At 46.7% G+C, this 26,643-nt stretch overlaps 1 protein-coding gene across 2 annotated transcripts in view; it reads right to left on the reverse strand.

The window, feature by feature from the left end:
• The window catches only part of kif11 (kinesin family member 11), an 80,455-nt gene that overhangs the window by 33,805 nt on the left and 20,007 nt on the right, over positions 1 to 26,643 (reverse strand). For both annotated transcript variants that reach the window (XM_055646619.1, XM_055646621.1), the window contains exons 8-14: positions 25,597 to 25,687; positions 17,714 to 17,859; positions 17,312 to 17,408; positions 17,068 to 17,163; positions 16,617 to 16,705; positions 14,823 to 14,910; positions 3,077 to 3,265 (exon numbers count right to left, since the gene is read on the reverse strand). In XM_055646619.1, coding sequence (XP_055502594.1) covers positions 3,077 to 3,265; positions 14,823 to 14,910; positions 16,617 to 16,705; positions 17,068 to 17,163; positions 17,312 to 17,408; positions 17,714 to 17,859; positions 25,597 to 25,687 — 796 coding nt within the window. The remainder of the gene's footprint in view (positions 1 to 3,076; positions 3,266 to 14,822; positions 14,911 to 16,616; positions 16,706 to 17,067; positions 17,164 to 17,311; positions 17,409 to 17,713; positions 17,860 to 25,596; positions 25,688 to 26,643) is intronic.

Here is a 26,643-nt window from a genome sequence, read left to right on the forward strand (position 1 = left end):
CATTGTACCGCTGCTGACAAATTCATTTCACTTACACTTTATGTGCAATGTGACGAATATAACTGATTGTATTGTATTGTATTAACAGCGTCAGTATTTTAAGAAACTACGCTGGTCTGCCATTGCGGTACAGCAACAATACAGAGCATGCCAGATAAGAAATGTCCAAGTGAGACATTATAAGAGTTTGAGAAAAGCAATGGTTTGTGTTCAGGCCTTATACCGCGGGATCAAAGCCAGAGTATGGGTTGAGAAAATCAAGGCAGCACGCCGTATTAAGTCATTCATAAGAATGTGCATTACAAGAAAGCATTACTTGATGCAAAAGGCGGCTGTAGTCACTCTGCAAGCTGCATACCGTGGCTACCGATTAAGGGCATGCTACAGAGCTGTGCGTCAAGCAATCATTTCAATCCAGAGATGGTAAAATAGGGCATTCCCAGTTAGTGCAATATCAGTCAATGAGGGATGCAACTATTACCATTCAGACTGCCTACAAGAGTATGGTGGTTAGGCAGTGGGTTAAGCAAAAGAGAGCGATTGTAAAAGTGCAGTCAGTACTCCATACGAGTTGGTATAGGAAAGACCTAAGGAGACAAATAGATGCACAACAGAAACGGCTTGAACGATATAGGTAAGTCTTCCTCAAACTGATTTATACAGCAGTTGTAGTGCAGTCTCACTACCGTGCTTATGTAGTAAGAGAAATATACAGAGCGCAAATCAAAGCCAATATAGGTCCTACTTCTTGATGAATAACCAGAAAGGTGATTTAAGAAGACAAATAGACGAACAGCAGAAAATGCTTAAACGTTGCAAAGAACGGTTAAATAAATGTGTGACGATGAGCAAAAAGCTGTTAAGAGAAAAGTCTAAAGAAGAGAGGCTTGTAGGTCGAGACAAAAGTATGCAGGACTATTTGCGATTAGGACACTTCACTGTAGTCCAGCATCGAGTTTCCTTCACTGAGCAATGGACAAATGTTTATGCATTGCTGAATGTTATTGTACAGCAAGAGCAGATAAATATGCAGCGCCAGGAAATTGAGCGACAGAGAGCTGCTGAAAAATGAAAACCTGCAGTCATGTGCCAGATCCCACCTACAAATAAGGAACAGAAACAGAGGAAATGTTAACTTTAGCAGAATATCAAGAACAGAAAGAAATCTGCAAATTAGATTAGGATATTTAAAAAGGGAAGAGGCTGAGATACAGGTAGAGCTTGAGTGATTAGAAAGAGTGTGCAATTTACACAGGATGGAACGGAAAAGGATAACACATAAAGCAAGGGGTAATGTATTTCGTTTAAGGAAGATGAGTGGAAGGAACCATTATAAGTGCTAAGTTTTAGTACGATTAATAGTTATGAGGATGTAATGCAAGATGACTGTAATAATATAATTTTGCAACAGTGTGTTAATCAATTATATTTAATGTAATAGAAATGGTGTTATTCGCCTCCAAGCTAAAGGGGGAGCAGTGTGATGTATATAATGTAAATGGTGTTACCTGCCTCCAAGTTAAAGGGGGAGCAGTGTGATGTATGTAATGTAATTAGCATATGTTATGTCTTGTGCGAGTGGAAGCATACGCTAGAGGAGACTCAAGGTGGCGTCCTGCAATAAGGTAGCTTGTTAGTTTACTCCTGTATCTGAGAGTTCTTTTAAGTCAGTTCCAAGCACCCAAATACACTACACCAATGATCCAGAAATCTGAATCCCTGCCTCCCGCACCACCTCTTCAGCCATATATATTCATCAGTCCTATCTACGTATTCCTACCCTCACCGATCACACTTGGCAATTTCAATTGCCACACACTATAGCAGCAACTGTGTTCTAGAGACATTGGGGTTTGATTACTGTGGGGAGATTACATGGAAACAGGTTTTCATTGTTGCTATACTGTTTAAATCCTTCAGCCTTTTCTGTGTTTCAGTATCAAGGAACTTTTAAGCAGTTCTCTAGTTCCAATGGAAATTGCGATCTGTGCACAAAATCCAAACAGTGTTCCCTATCACTTGTGTTATATCCAATGCAGATTATGGAACCAGGCATTACAGCAGAACTACCTGTATTAATCTCAAACCTAACCCCACTATTTTCCTGGAGACACAAGGAACTGCAGATGCTGGTTTATAAGACACATTTCCACCAACTCGGAGCGATCAAGCAGCATCACTGGAAAACATGGATGGCAGAATGTCTGAAGAGTCCCGACACGAAACGTCACATATGCTTGTTCTCCAGAGATGCTGCCTGACCCCTGATTTACTCCAGCACTGGGTCTCTTTCTGCACACCTGAGGAATTGATTGTTATCTCCCTACAGTCTCTAGCTTTTGTTATTTTCAGCCATTTAGAAAGCATTTACATAATGAGCAAACTTTTAAAATCATTCTGCCTATATTTGAATAAATCATGCACAAGAGACATGGTAATTAATTAAACCATATGCTTTTGATAAGGAACCAGGGCATAGTGGTAGAGTTGCTGTCTTACAGCAGCAGAGACCCGGGTTTAACCGGACTATGGGTGCCTCCTGTAGGGAGTTTGTACTCCCCGTGACCTGCGTGGGGTTTCTCCGGGAGCTCCAGATTCTCCCGCACTCCAAAGATATACAGGTTTGTAGGTTAATTGCAAATTGTCCCCAGTGTGTGTCAGATAGTATTAGTGTGCGGGGATCGCTGGTCGGCATGAACTCAGTGGGCTGAAGGGCCTGTTTTGTATCTCCAAACTAAACAAAACTAGGAGAGACTTCTGCAGCTTTCAAAAAGTAATTACAGTGCATTGGGTCGGTTCAAAGACACAGATAAAAACTGATGGAAGTGTAAGAAATCTTCAGAAACAAAAACAAAAAAGCTATTTCAAAGCCCAAATTCTGCACTGAAAATCAAATTAGCATTAGGATATTTTGTGGAAAGCCCAATGAAGACTGGAAGCAAGAGACTCTATTACTACCCACTGGAAAGACCCTTATTTCTCTTGTTACACAGGTTGGCAGCAATAATATAGCAGGTGTGGATGTGATCCGGAGGGAAGAATGCACCTAGATGGTCAGAAATCAAGCAATGCCTACCTCACTGGCTGTATTGTAGAGCTTTTTCTCAGTGCAAGCATGGGCATCACGAACAAATTCCTCTTCAGACAGCTTTCCCTTGGTCAACTCCAAATCTTGCCAAGTTTCCTGAAGTACCTGCTCTCGTTGCTGCAGTTCAGACACACAATGTTCAAGCTCCTGCTTGCCATCCAGAAATAGCTCGTTAACCTGAGGAGGTACAGGGAGCAATAAAAGGAGAATTGTCAGATGAATTCCACTTGGATTTGGTAAAATGGTCAAATATACATTATTTTACATAAAGGGCTCACAATTATTCAAGATTCAAGAGAGTTTATTGTCATGTGTCCCAGATAGGACAATGAAATTCTTGCATTGCTTCAACACAACAGAAAAAAGTAGGCATAAATAAATACAGAATTGATCAGTGTGACCATATAACGGGTGGTGAAAACCGCGCAACACATCATCGGTGCCCCGCTCCCCGCCATGGATGCCCTCCACCGAAAACGGTGTCTGAGACGGGCTGGGAAGATCATCAAAGACCCCTCACACCCCAACCATGGACTGTTTGCCCTCCTCCCATCAGGGAGGCGGTACAGGAGCCTCAGGTCACGTACTAGTAGGATGAGGAACAGCTTCTACAACAATACAATCACATTGCTGAACTCGGAGTCCCGCCGATAGATTTCTCCGGTCCCTCCGTCCCCATTGTTTAATTATTCTGTATTTTTTGATTATTCTGTATCTTCTCTCTTTCTATTTTTTTAAATTTCTTTATGCACAACTACTACGGACTGACGCAAAACTGCATTTCGTTGTACTCATACTTGTATTTGTGCGATGACATTAAAGTTGAATTGAATTGAATACCAACGAATATATATATATATATATATATTCATTAATTCATATATATATTCATACACACACGCATAAATAAACAGATAACGTGCAATGGGCTATTAATGATCAGAGCTTTGATGGAGTTGAGTTTAATAGCCCGATGGCTGTGGGGAAGAGCTATTCCTGAACCTGGATGTTGCAGATTTCAGGCTCCTGTACCTTCTACCTGAAGGCTGCGGGGAGATGAGTGTGTGGCCAGGATGATGTGGGTCCTTGATGATGCTGGCAGCCTTTTTGAGGCAGCGACTGCGATAGATCCCCTCAATGGTAGGGAGGTCAGAGCCGATGATGGACTCGGCAGTGCTTACATCTTTTTTCAGTCTTGGGTAGTCAAGTTGCTGAACCAAGCCATGATGCAACCGGTCAGCATGCTCTCTACTGTGCATCTATAGAAGTTCGAGAGAGCCCTCCTTGACATATCGACTCTCCATAATCTTCTCAGGAAGCAGAGGTGCTTTCTTTATAATTGTATCCGTGTTCTCGGACCAGGAGAGATCTTCAGAGATGTGCACGCCCAGGAATGTGAAGCTCTTTCAACCATGATATAAACGGGACTATGGGCCCCCATCCAAAGTCCACAATCAGTTCCTTGGTTTTGCTGGTGTTGAGAGCCAGGTTATTGTACTGGCACCATTTGGTCAAACGGTCGATCTCACTTCTATACTCTGACTCGTCCCCATCAGTGATACGTCCCACAACAGTGGTGTCGTCAGCGAACTTGATGGAGTTCGCACTATGACCGGCTATGCAGTCACGAGTATAGAGTGAGTACAGCAGGGGGCTTGGCACACAGCCTTGAGGTACTCCCGTGCCGATTGTTATCGAGGCTGACACATTTCCACCAATACCAGGGCTCAAAATTAACGGTTGCCCGGGTGCCACTGACCACTCAAAGCGCCGCCGGGCAACCTAAACACAGAGTCATTTTGCCCGGCTTGGCAACCAGATACTGGTTTATACCGAAGCCAGACACAAAAAACTGGAGTAACTCCGCGGGTCAGGCAACATCTCTGGAGGAAAGGAACGCAACGTTTTGTGTTGGCGGTGACGGCTGTATTGCATAGTAAAGATACTAGGTGCGGGGTGACAAAGGGAATGACGGGCCCCGAACAGCGGCTCCATCTCCACCTCCTCCCGCGATGAAGCCGCTGTCGCGGCGCTGCTGCCGCTGTTCAGGATCCGTCATTCGCCCCGACCCTTCTGAAGCAGCTGCACCATAGATCCTATAGCTATGGGATCTTTGAGCTGCACCGCTCAGCCCCGCACCTTGCTGTTGGCTGGCAGAGGAGAGAGGCGGTGGCGAGGAGTTCCCAACGGCCAAGGCAGCGGGCGATGTTGTCCGAGGAGCGCTGACCTTCCCTCCACCCCCCCTCCCTCTCTCTGTCTCTTGTACGACCCCACCCCACTCCCCCTTATCCTGGGACCCCTCCTCTCCATCCCGCACGGATCCCCATTCCCACCTCTATTCAGTCGTCACTGACATCCCCTGTGCTCTCCCCCCCTCTCCCCCCCCCCCCCCCCCCCCCCCCCCCCCCCCCAATCTATTCATCCTGCGCTGATCACCCTCTCCACCTCGCATTGATTCTCCTGCCACCTCCTCCTCCTCCTCCCTCCCCCCCCCCATCCATCCTACACTGGTCCCCCAATTCATCCTCCTACTTACCCCCTTTCCCACCCATCCAGTACTAATCAACGCATTCATCCCCGTACTGACCCACCCTCCATTTACCCTGCACCTCCCCTCATTCATCCTGCACAGACCCTCCGATCCACACTGTACTGACCCCCCCCCCCCCCCCCCCCCCCCCCCCCGCCATCTATCCGCCCCGCACTGATTCAAACACACACCCCTCCCTGACCTTATTGTCCTGGAAATATCTTCTGAGCGAACATTGACTATGTTTGATAACGAATGCAATCAAATGTGTTTTAATTTCCAATGTTATTATTTGTTTTAATCCATGAAGATGAATTAATTAAATTGTGAACACGTGAAACATTAAAACCACAGTGTTCGATTGTTACTGCTACCGTTGACACGTTATTACAGAATTTATTTTAATGGCAAATCAATGCTCCTAATATGGAGTATCAGTACTGTAGTTATTTAATGAGCAACATTCACAACTATACCTACGCATATATGTTACCATGGTCCAGGATTTATTGACACAGGTTGATCATACGCTGAATAATCAAACCACATTTTTGTTTGGAAGTGGAAAGAACTAATAGAAATTGCATTCATTGCAATGTGTAAAAAGAGTTGAGATACTGTCTTATGATTTTGCTGCATATCATTGTGGGATAAATCATGTCTTGATTGGTGAATATGTTTAGTTTGTGACTTTATTTGAAGCAGAAATAATATGTGAATGCTTCATTGAGTATAATTCCGACTGGTAACTACGCACTTCGTCCGAGCACATTATCGCACGCGTTATGCAAGCCATCTTAAATAACCACCTAAACTGTCATTTGGCAACTTAAAAAGCTGCCAAGGTTGCCCGGCTGGCAACAGGGAAAAAAGGTTAAGCGAGAGCCCTGCAATACAAACAGACTGTGGTCTGTGGATGAGGAAGTCGAGGATCCAATTGCAGAGGGATGTGCAGAGACCCAGTTCCGCGAGTTTGGTAACCAGCTTGGAGGAGATGATTGTGTTAAATGCCGAGCTGTAGTCAATGAATAACAGCCTGACATATATGTTTTTGTTGTCCAAGTGGTCCAGAGCGGAGTGGAGAGCCGGCGAGATCGCATCCACCGTTGATGTGTTGTGGCGGTAAGCGAACTGCAGTGGGTCCAGGTTTTTGTTGAGGTAGGAGTTGATTTGCGCCATAATCAGCCTCTCAAAGCACTTCATCACCACAAACGTCAGTGCCACTGGTCGATAGTCATTGAGGCACATCACCTTGCTCTTTTTGGGCACTGGTATAATTGATGCCCTTTGAAAGCAGGTGGGAACCTCAGACCTCAGAAGTGAGAGGTTGAAAATGTCTGTAAAAACTCCAGCCAGTTGGTCCGCACAGGTTTTTAGAACACGACCGGGTATACCATCAGGTCCAGGCGCTTTCCGAGAGTTCACCCCTCTGAAGGATTTCCTGACGTCGACCTCAGTGATCGTGACCGAAATACCATCACAGCGAATGGGGGCACGAGAAGGCACATCAGTGTTCTCCCTATAAAAGCGTGCGTTAAACGCATTGAGCTCGTCAGGGAGTGAAGTTGCACTGACATTTGAGCTGCCTCCTGATTTCGCCTTGTAAGAGGTGATTGCATTCAGGCCCCACCACAGCTGCCGAACATCTGTCTCATCCTCTAGCTTGGAGCAAAAGTCCCTTTTGGCCTTTTTGATGGCCTTACCAAGGTCGTATCTGGTCTTCTTGTAGTCCTCAGTATCTTCAGACACGAATGCCCGGTGTCTGGACTTCAGAAGCGCGCGGATCTCATAGTTCATTCAATGTTACTAATGTTATGCCCACAGATGATCTGCAGGTCTGCTTTCAGCACTTAGCATTTTGGTTTTACTTCTCCAATGTCAGGGAATCAATAATTTTCTTAAGGCATTTAAAATTTTCTTTAAAATCCTAGGATAGAAGCCCGATCAGGGCACATGCAATTCATTTTTACTCTTGTCATCATCAGCTACATTCGCTTTGGCAAGACCCAGACTCAAACACTCCTTGACTCCTTACAATGCCAACTCTTCCTCCAATTTAACTAGTGATGTAGAGCATTCAGAGTGTCAATACTTTGATTTATTTGCATACCACCATTACTCCTTTTGTTTAAACATAAAAAATGCGGATTGCCACTTCCGGTGGCGACGCGAGCAGATGGCTGCTTAATTTCGAGGTCCCGATAGCAAGTTTAAAACTAGCCTCCCTTAATTCACTAATTGCTACATAATTCACAGTGGAGGTGCGACAACTAGAAGTCAAAAGAAATGTGACGGACGAGAAAGAAAGAATTCACCGGAGATGGACAAAGCTCAAAGCTCAAAAGATGACTCAGCAGAAACCGTGCGCTCAATGCTACACAATATCAGTAAGGAAATACATGAGTTCAGGACTGAATATAAAGTGGACTTACATAAAATTAAAGAATCAAAGAAGACATGAACTCAGAGTACTGAAGCAAGAAATTTATCATAAACCTTCTGCAAACTCCAAACAAATCCACGCCCATGAAACTAGACTAAACAAAGCTGAAGCACGAATTGAAGAGGCCGAGACAATTAACATGGCTGTGAAAAATGTGCTGCTTAAATCTATGAAAAAACGGAAAGCCATGCAAGAAAAACTGACTGATTTGGAAGGACGGTCTAGACGAAATAACATTCGCATCTACGGCGTACCTGAAGAGAAAGAAGGCAAATCCATGTCTGAATTTGTGGAGCAACTTTTAAAAACTGAACTCGTAATAACAACGGACACCAACGTACGGATCCAGCGCGCGTACAGAGCTTTGGCTCGCAAACCGGAAGGTAATTCACCACCTAGGTCTATAGTGGTAAATTTCCTGGAGTTTAATACCAAAGAAATGGTATTGAAAAAGGCCTGGGGAAAGAAGGTAATGATTGACGGGCGACGTCTATCATTTGACCACGACTATGCAACGGAGGTTGTCCAGAAGCGCAAGGCTTATAAGGGAATAAAGTGGGCCCTGAAGGAGAGAGGTGTCCGCTTCCAGACCCCGCTGGACAAGATGCGTATTCACAGGGACTCGGGAACATGCACATATCATAGTGCACAAGACGCAGCGCAGGGGCTGAGGAGGAGAGGCTACTCCGTGGAGACACCTGATTACAGCGCTGAGGAGCTGGCGGACCCAGAGATGTAGCGTCTTCTCCAGGCTTTGACATGGCAGAGAGTTGGAAAGAGGAGCGAAGATGAGAGTGAGACAGCAAGAGAGTGACTACAGGAGTCTGAGCAGACCCCATCCAACTAGCTTTTATTGTGTCACAAATTCTTTTGGACTAAAAAATAAGTGCTATCAGATGACGTTGGACGATCCCCTATACCTGCCAACCCTTACTTGGAAGTCAACTGTTTGTTCTTTTCTTTTCTATTTTTTATTTGGCACATGTTGTCCAGATGTTCAGACCTGCACAGTTTCAAGTTATGATTTATGAATGCAAGACAGGAGTAGGTAAATTAAATGTCACGTAATACTATCAAATTGGTGTCACTCAATGTAAATGGGATGAATAATCCAGTTAAAAGGAGCAAGGTAACTAAACTAGATTAAGAAACTGGCTAAACTGAAAAAAGAAAAGGCCCAGGTACTATTTTTACAAGAAACCCACCTGCCTCAACAAGAACATGAGAAACTAAAACGCTTTGGCTTTAGAAGTGCATTTTATAGTTCCTATAAACCTAGCCAAAAGAGGGAAGTGGCTATCCTTATTACAAATGCAGTCCAATTTGAACGCCATAAAGAAGTCAGGGACAAAGAGGGAAGGTATGTATTAGTTAAAGGAAAGTTGGAAAACAAAGTTGTGACACTGATCAATGTATATGACCCCCCCCCCCCCCCCCCCCCCCCCCACAGAGAGTACCAAATGTTTTTTCAAAACCCTGTTTGACATTATTGCTTTAGAGACTGAAGGTATTTTGATATGTGGAGGGGACTTCAATGTGGTCATGAATCATAATTTGGATACAACAAGCCTAAAAAAAACCCAAGATGCATCTGACCAAGTTTATTAACACATCAGTACAGGAAATTAGCCTAATTGATGTTTGGAGAGAACTTCACCCTTTAGAAAGCGACTACACACACTATTCAGTACCTCACTCAGTCTACTCCAGGATTGACTACTTGTTAATGAATACGGGTGAAAGTCACAGGATGACAGAGTGTAAAATCGGGGTGGCAGATGTATCTGACCACAGTGCGATCAGCTTGACAGTACACCTGAAGAGTAGAAAAAGAAATACTGTTTGGAGGCTCAATGTGGGTATTTTGAATAATAAGGCAAATGTGAAACAAATAAGGGAGGAGATATAAAGGTACATAGAAGAGAATGATAACAGGGATGTGGATCCTGTAATACTGTGGGATGCTATGAAGGCAGTTATACGTGGAAAGCTGATCGCTCTGACTAGCAAATGATTGAGGTAAATAGGCCCGGCTAGCTACGTATGAATATAAAGTAGAAAAACTGAAAGAATTGGAGAAAAAACATAAAAACATACAGGATCAGTTGGTACTAAAACAGATTAAGGAAAAAAGGGGGGAGATAGATGAGATCCTCAGGGGAGAGATGGAAAAAAGGGCAAGATTCGAAAAGCAGACCTATTATAAAGCAGGTCCAAAAGCAACTAGACTCCTGGCCAGACGCCTGCGCAAACATCAGGCCTCTAATATAATTCATAAAATAAGAGATCCTAAAACCAATCAATTATCACATGAGCCAGATGATTATGTTAGCTTTCATTGCAAAAGGATTTGAGTATAGGAGCAGAGAGGTTCTACTGCAGTTGTACAGGGTCTTGGTGAGACCACACCTGGAGTATTGCGTACAGTTTTGGTCTCCAAATCTGAGGAAGGACATTATTGCCATAGAGGGAGTGCAGAGACAGTTCACCAGACTGATTCCTGGGATGTCAGGACTGTCTTATGAAGAAAGACTGGATAGACTTGGTTTATACTCTCTAGAATTTAGAAGATTGAGAGGGGGTCTTATAGAAACTTACAAAATTCTTAAGGGGTTGGACAGGCTAGATGCAGGAAGATTGTTCCCGATGTTAGGGAATTCCAGGACAAGGGGTCACAGCTTAAGGATAAAGGTGAAATCCTTTAGTACGGAGATGAGAAAAACATTTTTCACACAGAGAGTGGTGAATCTCTGGAACTCTCTGCCACAGAGGGTAGTTGAGGCCAGTTCATTGGCTATATTTAAGAGGGAGTTAGATGTGGCCCGTGTGGCTAAAGGAGATCAGGGGGTATGGAGAGAAGGCAGGTACGGGATACTGAGTTGGATGATCAGCCATGATCATATTGAATGGCGGTGCAGACTCGAAGGGCCGAATGGCCTACTCCTGCACTTAATTTCTATGTTTCTATGTGTCCCTCTCCTCACCCCTCTCCCTCTGCCACCCATCTCTCTCTCTCCCCCACCCCCCTTCCCTCTCTACCCTACCCCTTCCCCTACCACTCTGTCCCTCTTCCACCAGTCTCTCTACCCCTTCCTCCCCACTCTCCCACTTCTCTCCTCTTACCCCACCCCTCTCCCTCCCTCACCCCTTTCTACCCTTCCCGTCACACCCCTTCCCCTACCCGTCCCTCTTCCACCACCACTCCCCCGTCCCTCTTCCACCACTCCCGCTACCCCTCCCTCCCTGCCCACTCTTCCACTTTTCTCCTCCTTCTCTCCTCCCCCTCTCCCTCTCCTCGCCCCTCTCTCCCTCTCTCCCCCACCCCTTCCCTCTACTACCCCACCCCCCCTCTCTCTCCCCCACACCCTTCCCCTCTGTCCCTCCCACCACTCCCCCCCTCCCCCCCTCTCCCCACTTCTCTCCCCCTTACCCCACCCCTCTCCCTCCCCACCCTCCCTCCTCCCCCCCTCCCCCATCCCCTCTCTCCCCCACCCCTTCCCCTCTGTCCCTCTTCCACCACTCCCCCTCCTCCCTCTTCCACCATTCCTGCTACCCCTCTCTCCCCCTCCCTCCCCACTCTTCCACTTCTCCCACCCCTCTCCCCCACACTCTTTCCCCTCTCCCCCCTCCCATCCCCTCTCCCCCTCCCTCCACCCTCTTCCCCCTCCCCTCCTCATTCCCCCGTGCACAGTCTCTGCTTTTAAGAAGGAACTACATATGCTTGAAAATCGATGGTCGACATAAAAAAAGCTGGATAAACACAGCGGGTGCGGCAGCATCTATGGAGCGAATTGAATGGTCAAACCCTCCTTCCGGGTTTCGGCCAAAAACGTTGCCCTTTTCATAGATGCCGCTGCACCCGCTGAGTTTATCCAGCTTTTTTGTTGTTGTTCCTCTCTCTCTCTCCCCTTCTCTCTTCTCTCGACTCGTGCACACCCCGCTCCAACCCCTCCCCCCCACCTCTCTCCCCCATCCTCTCCTCCCCCTCTTCTTCTCCTCCCCCTCCCCTTCCTCACACAATATTTTTTGTGGGGGCGGGTCCACAGTGCGTGTGACTGTTTGTGGAGGCAGCCACGCGCTCTCCATTCAAGAAGACGCTCATCTGTTTGTGGAGGCGCGAGCTTAGTGTGTGACCAAAGATCTTATAGCGGAGCTCACCGCTTCAAGATCTTTTTGCGTGACGACATACGCTCCCCCCCCCCCCCCCCCCCCCCCCTTGGTGCAGGAGGCGCGCGCAGCATCTGAACGTTCAGCGATTGTTCGAATTCTTCACTAACCGTCATTCTGACTTTGCTTGTGAAGAGAAAAGTCCTGAATTGCATTTGTCTGATGCAGGAAGATTGTTCCCGATGTTGGGGAAGTCCAGGACAAGCGGGACACAGTTTAAGGATAAAAGTTTAAGGACGCCCGATGCTCACAGATGTCCAATCGGAATGGATTCATTTACATATGCCTTTGCAGGAGCCCCAGCCCGATGAAAGTTCCATCGTGTGATGTCACAATGCCCAATGCTCAAAGACATTGTTGCCATAGAGGGAGTACAGAGAAGGTTCACCAGACTGATTCCTGGGATGTCAGGACTTTCATATGAAGAAAGACTGGATAGACTCGGCTTGCACTCGCTAGATTTTAGAAGATTGAGGGAAGATCTTATAGAAACTCCTGATTACATCTTGTCGTGTTTATGTACACATTTTTAATCAAAACCTTCTCCCCACCCCCCCAATATTTAAAAAAAAAACTTGCATCTCACCCATAGAATCAGCCCCAGCCCCAGAGGAACGTTCCATTGTGTAATGTCACAATGCCCAGTGTTCACATATGTCCAATCGGAATGGAATCATTTACATATGCGTTTGCAGGAGTCCCAGCCCATGGTGAACGTTCCATCGTGTGATGTCACAATGCCCAATGCTCAAAGACATTGTTGCCATAGAGGGAGTACTGAGAAGGTTCACCAGACTGATTCCTGGGATGTCAGGACTTTCATATGAAGAAAGACTAGATAAACTCGGCTTGTACTCGCTAGAATTTAGAAGATTGAGGGCAGATCTTATAGAAACGTACAAAATTCTTAAGGGGTTGGACAGGCTAGATGCAGGAAGACTGTTCCAGATGTTGGGGAAGTCCAGAACAAGGGGTCACAGTTTAAAGATATGGGGGAAACCCTTTAGGACAGAGATGAGAAAAACATTTTTCACACAGAGAGTGGTGAATCTCTGGAATTCTCTGCCACAGAGGGTAGTTGAGGTCAGTTCATTGGCTATATTTAAGAGGGAGTTAAATGTGGCCCTTGTGGCTAAAGGGATCAGGGGGTATGGAGAGAAGGCAGGTACAGGATACTGAGTTGGATGATCAGACATGATCATATTGAATGGTGGTGCAGGCTCGAAGGGCCGAATGGCCTACTACTGCACTTAATTTCTATGTTTCCCTCTCCTCATCCCGCTCCCACCCATCCCTCTCTCCCCCATCCCCCTTCCCTCTCTACCCCACCCCCTTCCCTCTCTCCACCCGCCCCCTTCCTCCTACCCCTCTTTCCCTCTTCCATCACTCCCCCTACCCCTCTCCTCCTCCCTCCCTACTCTTCCATGTCTCCCCCTTCCCCCTCCATTCTCCCTCCCCACTCTTTCCCCTCTCTCCCCCCACTCCTCTCCCTCCCTCCCTCCTCCCCCACATCTCTCTCCACATCCCCCTCTCTCACCCCCTACCCCGCTCTCCTTTCCCTCCCAAATCTATCCCGTTTCCTCCTCCTCCTCTCCCCTCCCTCCCTTCTCTCACACCCCCCTCCCCCCACCTGTGAGTTTGGGGGGTGGTTAATTTGAGTGTGATGCCGCAAGTACCCCCCCCCCCCCCCCCCCCCGCAACGCTGTTGGGGAAACAGACCCAACGGGTCTGCACTTGGTCTAGTATCTCTTAAAAACCAATGTTTGTCTATTGCTTTACAATTGTTTACTTATGTTTGGTTACTTCATATATGAAGTTTGTATGTGTATAATAGTTGTATGTCAGTAGGTATTATGGGAAATTGCCTGGGGTAGTATTATTATTATTAATTAATTGATTTTTAAATATGGTAGAAGTGTTGGGGAAAAGGGGTGAGATTTAATAAGTTTTTCTTTCTTCTCACTCCTTTTTGAGCTTGTACAGACACAGTTGGACATTGGAAATTTGCTTTTTGGTCTTTTCATTGCTCGTAAATATTGATTGTAATGTCCAATTGTTTGATAATTTCGATTTTGTTACTATTAATGTCGTTAATGTCTTTACTTGTTCGGAATAAATAAAATAAATAAATAAATATAAATAAAAATTTAAGTGAAAATAAAAATAAAAATGCGGATTGTAGAGACAAGAGTCACGAGCTCTTTGGCCCAACCTGCCCATGCGGACAGATGGCCCATTTACGCCAGTAAATCCTGCTGTGGCCTCATGTCACACAACTTCTGCATCTTTTCCATTCCCAGAAACCTTTGGCATTCTCCACCATTCTGACATCTTTTACAAATCGATGACAGACAGCTACATCTCCAGCCTCATTTGCTCTGGGTCTTAAAATCTCCACCCCCCCTCCCCCCTCCCGAACCAAAGGTGCTCCTCAAAACCTGTTTACATGAACACTTGTCCTGAGAACACCTAGTGATTGAACTTTACATTTTGATGTATCATACTTGTGAAGTGTCACAGGACATGTTGCCATATTAGGGTTACACATTAAATGCACGCTGTCATTCTGGGAATATCATATGGTAACTTCTTACCTGTTTCAGCTCCTCTTCAATAGCAGCAATCTTTACAACATAGTCGCCAATCTGCTCTTCCAGACCAGTCCCTTTACTCTGCATAAATCTAAAGGAAGGAAAAAAAAAAAGTTGGATTGCCAGAGTTCAATTCCTCATATCTACATTTTGCACCAAATGCTGCATTTCCATGGTTCTGGTATGTAGAGGGGTCCCAACCCAAATTGTCTCTCCGCTGATGCTGCCCGACTCGCCGAGTTACTTCCGCACTTTGTGTTTAGCTAAGGTTCCAGCATCTGGAGTTCCTTATGTCTCCATTTATATCCCCTGCAGCCCAGATATGAAATTAATGCCCATACTGTAGGTGCCATTAATACCAAATTAGTCAGAAAGCATAGATGGGCACTAAAAGCTGGAATAACTCAGCAGGTCAGACAACATCCCTGGAGAAAAGGAATTGGTGGCGTTTCGGATCGAGACCCTTCTTCAGACCGAGAGTCAGGGGAAAGGGGGGGGAGAGAAAGAGAGAGACGGTGATGTAGGAAGATACAGAACAAATGAATGAAAGAAATGCATAAAAAGCAATAATAAAGGAAAGATAATAAAGAACCAGTATTGCTTGCATTTAATTAGTTCCTGCCAAAGATGCTATAGCGGAGCAAGATAGTCCACTCAACGAAAAGCAGTAGTAGGGTCATGGGTAATCCTCAGCACCATTTCAGTAAACGGCTTCCGTCTCCGCTCTAGTATCTGCTTTGGTCGTGGCGTCTTCATACACAAATCATCTTTTTGTTTCCCAGCTGCAGGTGATCATTTTGATATTCCTACCTAGTCCTCCTTATAACATAACATTCCTACCTAGTCCTCCTTGAACATACAAAATATTACCATTAGGAAGAAGCTCCAGAAAATCCTGCACCCAATCAAGCCCCCCCCCCTTCCCTCGGACACGGAGCGATGGCCGGCCCCCCCTTTTTTGTTTTATCCCTTAACATTTCCGCACATTTTCGATAGCTGCAATGACCCGTTTGATGAGCGAGAGAGAGAGAGAGATATATATATATATCGCTCTCTCTCTCTCGCTATATAGATAGATATCTCCAGACACTTGCACATCTCCGTTTATTCCCCCTACACAGGAATGTTGCATTTATTTCGTAGGTCTAACAGTTTTCCAAAAACAAAGTGTCTGAAGAAGCGTCTCGGCCCCGAAACGTCACCCATTCCTTCTCTCTAGAGATGCTGCCCGTCCCGCTGAGTTACTCCGGCATTTTGTGTCCACCTTCTTTCTAAAAACAAACCCTGGTCCCGCAATGTTTTAAAACACACAAAAAAAATATTACTTTTTTTTGCAGCATTCGGGGTCCCCTCCCCTCCCCCCACCTCCCCTCCACCACCAAATGAAAGTGTTCATTTTTTTTGCAGTAAAGGAGGGAGGAGGGTGAAATTGCTCATTAACTGAACGCATAACTGAAGTCGGGTCGGGTCAAAGATAGGGCCGGGTTACTGAAATGGCGAAAGTTACGCTCCGTTGCGTACTACACGTCAGTCCATTGGATTTTGCAGGAGTGGTCTATCTATAGTATCTTTGGTTCCTGCCACATTCGAAACCATGGGCAGGAGGAACAAGAAAAATGCAGGTCACCTTAAATAGGGAGTCCAAACAAAGCTCCGCACTAGGAGCCTCCCTGTCCACAATTTCTAAAAAAATCAATGCACTAAGTGTGTAAAAACTTCCAAATTAAAGCGAATATAAAGAGTGCATGGTTTCAACACTTTACACTGGCAATACTTGTATATAAAATGTGAACTCACTCGTAGCTTTCTACGGACATGAACACTCCATTTTTATCACGTGCTGCAGCGAGATCCCGCTTCAGTCTCTCAATCTCTTCCGTATACTCCTGCAATCAATTTAGTTATCCATATGAACAAACAAGCTAATTTGGACAAACTATGAACAGTTAATGAACACATTAAAGAAAATGTTATGAAAACTGTTACACTCCGTTCACATCCTGAAGACAACAAGCTGTGGCGCTGCACTGTGATACTATAAACCTTCAGAACATCATGGCTATAGTTTTACAAATAATACATTCGAAAATAAAAACCTCAGGAGAAAAGTTTCCTTACTGTACATATTTTGTCTCAAGCATTTCTATGTTGCACCACAGACTTCCAAAATAATGACTCAAAATGTTGTTCACGATTGGTTTCACAAATTCAGTGTTTAGTTTAAACTGTGAAGCATCATATTAAGTACCTTAATCAAGGCCCTCTTGGTAAGTTTCTGATTAACTTCTGGTTTATTCAAAATGTTCTTTGCACGATAGGCATAATCCAGAGTGCTCAAGGTTTCCTGTTAGGAGATATCGGACGCTATTAATCAACTCCAAGTAATCAAAGTGGTTGTACTTAAAATGAGCAATTAAGCAACTTTGGAAACAAATTTAGTAGTAAACAATACCAAAGAACAATAGAACAGCCACAAATTAAATGATACTAACTTCAAGATTCAAGGAAGCTGAGGAAATGGTGGCAATGATTGAAGTTTTAGTTCGTCCCCCAAGAGAGTCCTGAAGAATCCTGGTAAGCTTCGATTCTCTAAAAAAAAACAAACGAATAGCAAAGAAAGCCAGACATAGATATGGTTATTTTTGACCCAGGTGTTCACTGCCAATTATTGTAAAGTAAACATAAAAGACTCACAGCATCCACAGAAGGGTCTCGACCCAAAACGTCACCTATTGCTTTGCTCCATAGGTGCTGCCTCACCCGCTGAGTTTCTCCAGCACTTTGCCTCCCCTCATTCCCAATAAGCAGTGACTTACTGGAATCTGTGCAACAGGTCTAGCTTTCCAAATTTCCCCATCTTACTTCAGCTTGAAACATTGAAGCATCAGATTTACCTGTAGGGTATGTGAGGGGTTCTCTCCACCAATGCTGTGATTACTCTTCCCAGAGTAAGTAGCGACTGATTGATATTGCCAGCTTCACGAGCTCTCTTATCCACAGCTCCAGAACGGCCGATATTTTCACTCCCGGCAAGATCCACCTTGCAGAAATAGAAAATAATTGGATACATTGAGTACCATGTCTACTCTCACCCAATGGGCAGCAAGCTCTGAGACACTATTTAACTACTTGTAGATGAAGTTGAGCATCATGGACTATTTTAAGCAACAATGTATTAAGCTACCTCAATCTCTCCCATATACTATCCAATGAAGTAACCCATTGTACTAGTACTACAGATGCTTTGGATGGAGTTACATTGTGTGAAAGGGGTTAAAAACAAAACATTTGTCAAGATTTTACAATAGTGATTGGTAATATTTTAGTGAACCATATTATGTATGCAGATGATCTTGTGCTCTTTAGTCCCTCTAGCGCTGGTCTCCAGCAGCTCCTTACTATATGTTCTGTGTATGGTGCGGAACATGACATTAAATTTAATGCTATTAAGAGCGCTGTTATGATCTGTAGAACCAAAGAGGATAAATGTCTAAAATTTCCTGATTTTAAATTGTCTGACAATAATCTTAGTGTCTGTAATAAGATAAAATATCTAGGGCATATTATTACAGAACAAATGACAGATGATGAGGATATTTATAGGCAACGACGTATGCTGTATGTACAGGCGAATATTCTCTTGCGTAAATTTGGTGCGTGTGCAGATGTCGCTATTTAGAGCATACTGCACACCACTCTACACTGCGCACCTGTGGTCGAACTATTTAAAGACAAGTATGAAGAGACTAAAGGTGGCATATAACGATGCCATGAGAACACTGCTAAGAACCTAGATGGTGTAGTGCCAGTAATATGTTTGTGGCTGCAAGAGTCAGTACTTTAGAAGCTATCCTAAGACACCACATGTATAAATTCATTTGCAGGATAAATTACTCTAAAAATGTGCTTATTGTGGCCTTGTCAAACATAAGGGTTAGCACTACACGCTACGAATCCCAGCTGTGGAGACACTGGTATCGTTGTCTCGTTGTAGGACATTGATCATCTTTTAATCTGGATTTTTAACAAGTATTGTGTTTTTAAAAAAATATATAAATTTTGATGTTTTTACAAGTGATATACCAAGATTTTATATGTACTTATGATATTTGATATGCAATGCATTTTTAATGTAATGTTGCCCCTTGTCTGGACCTTGAGTCCATAATAAAGTTTATTACTATTATTATTAATAGTTTAAATATTCTATAATCCAACTTCACAAAAACCGTTCCGAAACAACGCACATTGCTTTTAAAAAAAAAATACATGAGTAGCCAAAGCAATATATCCAAGCAGTTTTTAATGAAATGAAAGCTGCAACAGGTATTGTAGGTTATTTGATTTAAGAAGTAATTAAGACCATGCTTGATTCATTTCTACATGACTGCTGCATACTAACCTAGGAGTCACCAGATTCCGATCTGATTGAATTTTTCTTAGAGCCTCTACTCCCTACTTTAGGAGCCTGTTACTGCACTCCCCACTTTAGCCCATTGGAGATTAAAAACGTAGCAAGAATCAAGAATGAAACATACAATGGGTAGATGTTCACAAGGTAAACACAAGTTATTAAAGAGTCAGTTTAAATTGCAAATGAACCAATGATAATTGGAGGCTGGAGTGAGTTGGAAAAAAGCAGCAATTAGATTAAGTGGACAGACTACAAGAAAAGAAACAGCTTGCTCTTTATTAAATATAACAATCAAAATGAGAGCAAAGACTATAAAAGAACGCATCTGATAAATCATGCTTTTTGCGACATAAACCAGGCCACTGAAATATCGTTCTCACTGTTTTCCAATTTATAATGCAATACTGCCAAATGTGAACAAGTGAAAGGCTATGTTGTAGGAATAATCAAATATTATCATTTCTCCATTCAGGATATTAAACATGCTTGTAAAGGAAACAGAAACACAAGGGACTTGTGGAGCATAAAGAGGACATAGCTGAACTACTATCTACCTCTTTGGTGACCCTCGGACCATCCTAGATCGGACTGTACTGGCACTAAACGTTATCCCCTCATCATGTATCTGTACGCTATAAATGGCTCGATTGTAATCATGTGTTGTCTTTCCGCTGACTGGGCAGCACGCAACAAAAGCTTTTTACTGGTACACGTGACAATAAACAAAACTAAAATGAAACATTTAGTTTCTTAACATTATTAGAAGTTACTACTTCTATACATGGAAATAAAAGTAGACGGCCTTCCTCTAGCAGGTTGCTTTCTGGGGTTATGCTCTCATTAAGGTTTGATCAGTGTTTAAGAAGGAACTGCAGATGCTGGAAAATCGAAGGTACACAAAAAGGCTGGAGAAACTCAGCGGGTGCAGCAGCATCTATGGAGCGAAGGAAATAGGCAACGTTTCGGGCCGAAACCCTTCTTCAGACTGATCGGGGGTGGGGGGGAGGTGGGGACAAGAAAGGAAAAAGGAGGAGGAGCCCGAAGGCTGAGGGATGGGAGGAGACAGCAGGGGGACTGAGGAAGGGGAGGAGATAGCAAGGACTAACAAAATTGTTCATGCCCCCAGGATGCAGACTCCCCAAGCGGAATACGAGGTGCTGTTCCTCCAATTTCTGGCGCTGCTCGCTGTGGCCATGGAGGAGACCCAGGACAGAGAGGTCGGAGACGGAGTGGGAGGGGGAGTTGAAGTGCTGAGCCACCGGGTGGTCAGCTTGGTTGAGCGAGATGTCCGTCAGGGAATGTTGCCGACTGGCCCACTGCAGACTGCAGGAGTACGTGCTAAGGGACTCGCTGAAGCTTGGTGCAGCCAACGCCAAGGCTCGGTGGGGGAGGGCCACAATCTAGGGTCCTTCCGCTGCTGGACATGGGGGGCACGGTATGGTGGAGACGCCCCTCAAATTAAATTAAGGGAAGGTATCCCACGCCAGGGGGCCACATGAGTGGCACGGGTGGGGGACATCTTTTGTGGAAGAGAAAATATCAAATGGAATTTTCGCACTGTAAACACTGTATATATTTATTACTTGGACAGGGGCCACAGAGTGGCACGGGTGGGGGACTGTTTGGGGAAATTTGAAAAATGTAAAAAAAATTGTACTGAAAAAACTTGTATAGTCTCCGAAAATGTCGGATGAATTTGTTTGTTTGAATGGTTCAGGAATTTTATATATTTATCAATGAATAAAGTCTATTTTGAAATTTAAAAAAAAATTGCAGACCGAGCGGAGGTGTTCGGCAAAACGATCGCCCAACCTCCGTTTGGTCTCACCGATATAGATCTGCTGACATCTAGAGCAGCGGATGCAATAGATGAGGTTGGAAGAGATGCAGGTAAACCTCTGTCGCACCTGGAACGACTGCTTGGGTCCTTGAACGGAGTCGAGGAGGGAGGTAAAGGGGCAAGTGTTGCATCTCTGGCGGTTGCAAGGGAAAGTGCCCGGGGAGGGGGTGATACGAGAAGGAAGGGAAGAATTGACAAGAGAGTTATGGAGGGAGCGGTCTTTGCAGAAGGCAGATATGGGGGGAGGATGGGAAGATGTGGCGAGTGGTGGGGTCACGTTGGAGGTGGCGAAACTGACGGAGGATTACTTTTTGTATGTGACGGCTGGTGGGGTGAAAGGTGAGGACTAGGGGGACTCTGCCCTTGTTGCGAGTGGGGGGGGATGGGGAGAGAGAGCAGTGTTGCGGGGTATGGAAGATGCCCTGGTGCGAGCCTCATCTATGGTGGCGGAGGGGAACCCCCGCTCCCTGAATAATGAGGACATTTCAGATGTCCTGGTGTGAAACGCCTCATCTGTGGAGCAGATGCGGCGTAGACGGAGGAATTGGGAGTACGGGATGGAGTCCTTACAGGAAGCAGGGTGGAAAGAAGTGTAGTACAGATTGCCATGGGAGTCAGTGGGTTTATAGTAGACTTCTAACTGACACCCATCACCTGCAATGGAGATAGTGAGGTCAAGGAATGGTAGGGAAGTGTCGGAAATGGTCCAGGTGTATTTGAGTGCCGGATGGAAGTTAGTGGTGAAGTGGATGAAGTCGGTCAGTTGTGTGTGGGTGCAGGAGGTGGCACCAAAGCAGTCGTCGATGTAGCGGAGGTAGAGGTCGGGGATGGGGCCCTGGTATGTATTGAACAAGGATTGTTCGACGTACCCGACAAATAGGCAGGCATAGCTGGGGCCCATGCGTGTGCCCATAGCTACGCCTTGTATTTGGAGCAAATGGGAGGAGTCGAACGTGAAGTTATTGAGGGTAAGGACCAACTCCGCTAGGCAGAGGAGTGTCAGTGGCTGGGTATAGGTTGCTCCAGTCGAGGAAGAACCGGAGGGCTTTGAGACCATCCTGGTGGGGGATGGAGGTGTAGAGTGATTGGACATCCATGGTGAAGATGAGGGGGTGAGGGCCTAGAGAATGGAATGCGCGGAGACAACGGAGAGTGTCTGAGGTGTCTTGAACATAGGTAGGGAGGGATTTAACCAAGGGGGATAGGATGGAGTCAAGGTATTTGGAAATTGGAGTTCGGTGAGGCATGAATAGGCAGAGACAATGGGTCTGCCGGGACAGTCAGGTTTGTGGATTTTAGGGAGAAGGTAAAATCGGGCCGTGCGGGGCTGGGGAACGATGAGGTTGGAGGCTCGGTCGGGCAGGGCATTGGAATTGATGAAGTCGGTGATGGTGCTGGAGATGGTGGCCTGGTGCTCGTCAGTGGGGTCATGGTCCAGGGGTAAGTAGGAGGTGTCCGAGAGTTGGCGCGTGGCCTCAGCTTTGTAGAGATCGGCGGTCCAGACTACCACGGCACCTCTCTTGTCGGCGGGTTTGATAACCCAATCTGGGTTGTTGCGTAGTGAGTCGATGGCAGAACGTTCATGGGGGGGAGAGATTGGAGTGACAGGGGAGTGGAGAAGTTGAGACGGTCGATGTCGCGACAGCAGTTGTTGATGAAGAGATCTAAAGCCGGAAATTGGCCTCGAGGAGGGTTCCACGAGGAGAGGGTGCATTGGAGACGGGAAAAGGGGTCATCAGTGGGGGGGCGAGGACTCCTTTCCATGGAAGTACGCTGTGAGGCGGAGGCGACGGAAGAAGAGCTCCAAGTCGTGACGGGCACGGAATTCATTGAGGTGGGGACGGAGGGGGACAAAGGTAAGACCTCCGTCGAGGACAAACCGTTCGGTGTTGGAGAGGGGAAGGTCGGGGGGGATGGTGCACACCCGGCAGGGATGAGGGTTGGGGCCGGAGGAAGGCAGGTGGGTGGACTGGGGACGAGGCAATGTGTGGTGGGGAGGTGGTGGGTGGTCAGGGGGTGGGGGGTGAGAGGGCTGTGGTGTGGGTGGGGAAGAGCAGGGGTCACATAGTTAGAGGGGAGGGGGTTGGGGAAGACTCAGTGGAACTGCCACTGAGGTAGGCCAGGCTGGGTCGACTGACACTAGGACCAGTGGAGTCAAACCCAGGAAAGTGGGAGTAAGCAGCGTGAAGGTTTCAGGCCCAGTGGAGAGTCCAGGCTCCAGGTAAGGCGACGGCTGTGGGTTGTTGGAGGGAGTGGCGCGGGTCAGCGGACCCGATGGTCGGAGTCCAGTGGCGAGGGTCAGCGGACCCGATGGTCGGAGTCCAGTGGCGAGGGTCAGCGGACCCGATGGCAGGAGTCCCGTGGCGCGGGTCAACGGACCCGATGTTCGGAGTTGATGGGCGGTTTAGTCGGGGTGCGCCGGGGGATGTGTGGGAGGTCCCGGTGGGTGGATGGTCGACGGGGCGGTGGGCCTCGGCAAGCCCGGGAAGGCGACGAGATGGGTCGGGTGCGGTGCGGCGGCCATACTGGGTCCAGCGGGAGCCCCGGTCCGGCGGCGATGCGCGGTAGGTCGGGTCCAGCGGTGATGCCCGGTACGTCGGGTCCAGCGGCGATGCTGGGCGGGCCCAGTGGGACGGCGACGTTGGGTGGGTCAGGTGCGGCTGTGATGTTCTGCCGGCGCAGTGCGATCGTGATGTCGGGTTAGCCTGGTGCGGCGATGAGGCTGGGCGGTCCCGGGGGCCGTCGAGGTTGGAGGAATCGGCGAGGGGGAGAAAGTCCGAGTTAATGAAGCTGCGAGGCTGGGCGTCATCGGTGGGCAGGTGAGGGTCGGCGGCGGCATCGACGTGGAGGTCGGTGAAGGCCGCGTCCTGGTGAGTATTGAAGTCGCTCCTTGTGACCAAGATGGCGTCGCGGGACTCAGGCAGGCGATACAGGCCAGAGTTGGGGCCCGGAGTCCGCGGGCGTCGGGAGAGGCCTGGAGGCGGGATAATTTGAGGTCCTTGGTGGAGTTCAGGTGGGCCAGGAATTGTTGATTGAAGTGGTGGATCTTCCGGCGGATAAAATATAATTGGGGTCCGTTGCAGGTCTGGGTTAGTGAGGCCTGAAGTTCAGGGAGTGTCAATGCGAGGTCCTGCTGGTGCCGGCGCATCGCGGCCAGGGTGGATCTCAGTTGGAGAATTGCTGGGTATGCCGGTGGATGGCCAGTCGGTACCGATGGTCCGGTTGGGGTCCGAAATGGGAGGTAGGGAACTGGAGCTGGAAGTCATGAGGTATGAGATGGAGGCGAAGGCAGGCCCCGAGGAAGCAGATGTGGCTGTGGTATCGAGTCTGGGTAAGAATGTGGTCGTACAGTTGGAGGGCAGGGGGGGGATCACAGATGGGGGACAGTTAGAGAGGAGGTTGTGAAACTGTCTCCGGAGAGAAGAGGAGAACTTCTTCAAGGTAGGCATATCTTGAAGAGATAACGCAGTGGAGTATACAAAGTGTTTAAGAAGGAACTGCAGATGCTGGAAAATCAAAGGTACACAAAAAGGCTGGAGAAACTCAGCGGGTGCAGCAGCATCTATGGAGCGAAGGAAATAGGCAACGTTTCGGGCCGAAACTCTTCTTCAGACTGATCGGGGGTGGGGGGGCGTGGACAAGAAAGGAAAAAGGAGGAGGAGCCCGAAGGCTGGGGGATTGGAGGAGACAGCAGGGGGACTGAGGAAGGGGAGGAGATAGCAAGGACTAACAAAATTGGGAGAATTCGATGTTCATACCCCCAGGATGCAGACTCCCCAAGCGGTGCGACAGAGGTTTACCTGCATCTCCTCCAACCTCATCTATTGCATCCGCTGTTCTAGATGTCAGCAGATCTATATCGGTGAGACCAAGCGGAGGTTGGGCGATCGTTTCGCCGCACACCTCCGCTCGGTCCGCAATAACCAAGCTGACCTCAGTGCCCGGTTGGAGAATGGTTGAGTGTGCCGGTGGATGGCCAGTCGGTACCGATGGTCCGGTTGGGGTCCGAACTGGGAGGTAGGGAACTGGAGCTCAGCACTTCAACTCCCCCTCCGTCTCCGACCTCTCTGTCCTGGGTGTCCTCCATGGCCACAGCGAGCAGCACCGGAAATTGGAGGAACAGCACCTCATATTCCGCTTGCGGAGTCTGCATCCTGGGGGCATGAACATCGAATTCTCCCAATTTTGTTAGTCCTTGCTATCTCCTCCCGTTCCTCAGTCCCCCCCAGCCTTCGGGCTCCTCCTCCTCCTTTTTCCTTTCTTGTGCCCCCCCCCCTTCTTCAGTCTGAAGAAGAGTTTCGGCCCGAAACGTTGCCTATTTCCTTCGCTCCATAGATGCTGCTGCACCCTCTGAGTTTCTCCAGCCTTTTTTGTGTACCTAAGGTTTGATCAGTTCTTTACCAGATCGTATTCTGGTTTATGTGAACTTAATGTATGGGGATAGGGTTGACAACTCCATCGCCAGATCGAGGTTGTAACACCATTCAAATGTTCAAAGACAGGTTACATGAATTGATACTTACTAAATTCAGTTTGCCAATTTTTACTAGTTCTTCCCCATCAAGGGTCATCTCCTTCATATGGATTGTGATGGAAAAGACCGAATGTGAACGACTACGAAAAGAAACACAAAACACTAATTGTAAATAAAAATTTCTATTAAGAGTTGTTCAGTTATGAGCAAATATTTAGAATTTCTGTTGCTGTGAAATTTAGCAGAAAAGTTAAAGACAATCTCTATTAATTCACATGGCTCGAAATTAACGGTTGCCCAGGTGCCAATGGCCACCAAAAGTCCCGACGGGCAACCTAAAAGCAGGGTCATTTTGCCCGGCTTGGCCCCCTCTCTATCTCTGTCCACCATCCGTGCCCGGGCAGTCGAATCTCCGCTCTACGGCCGCTCCTCAGCCGGCCGCCTTGCACATGCACACCGCCAGCACATCATCTAGGTACGTTACAATACTTACCTTCAGCGGCACTGCAATTCTGCCACTGGCCGTGTACGCAATTTTGGCGCCTTTTTGAGGGGGGGGTTAAAACGCGTTTTTTCCCTACCTTGTCCTGGATTATATTTGATTTATAGTGGTTGGAGTGCAAGCTTTTGCTGAAGAATCGTTCCGACGGGCGTTCCGTCTATTTTTTTTTGTAAATCGCCCGACTCGTTCAGCGCTGGAGCTATTTTAAAATCAGCTTCTAAAGCCGTCAACGCTGACAACGGGCACGGATATCAGGTTGGTGACAGGTAAAAGAAAGTGGTTTATTTTTATGTATAAAATTGGTCCTTAAGATACCTTTAATTCACATTCTGAGTTGCGAAACGGTGATTTAGTCCCCATACCAACCAGCAGTGCTTTTCATGCAGATATGGGGGTCTAAAGCACTGCAAACCGCAACGTTCCAAATGGTCGCGTTCCAGAAAAACCCACTCGCAAGATGATTTAAATGGCCATTAATTTACAGGTATTAAACATTAAATTCCTTCCATTTGGCCTATAAATCCATGACAATGAGACTTAAAAATTATGTTATATTGTGAATTCTTGTGTGAATGTTACTTGGACACTTAGGCT

The sequence above is a fragment of the Leucoraja erinacea genome, chromosome 15 (assembly GCF_028641065.1).
Source record: "Leucoraja erinacea ecotype New England chromosome 15, Leri_hhj_1, whole genome shotgun sequence".
Classification (NCBI taxonomy): Eukaryota; Metazoa; Chordata; class Chondrichthyes; order Rajiformes; family Rajidae; genus Leucoraja; species Leucoraja erinaceus.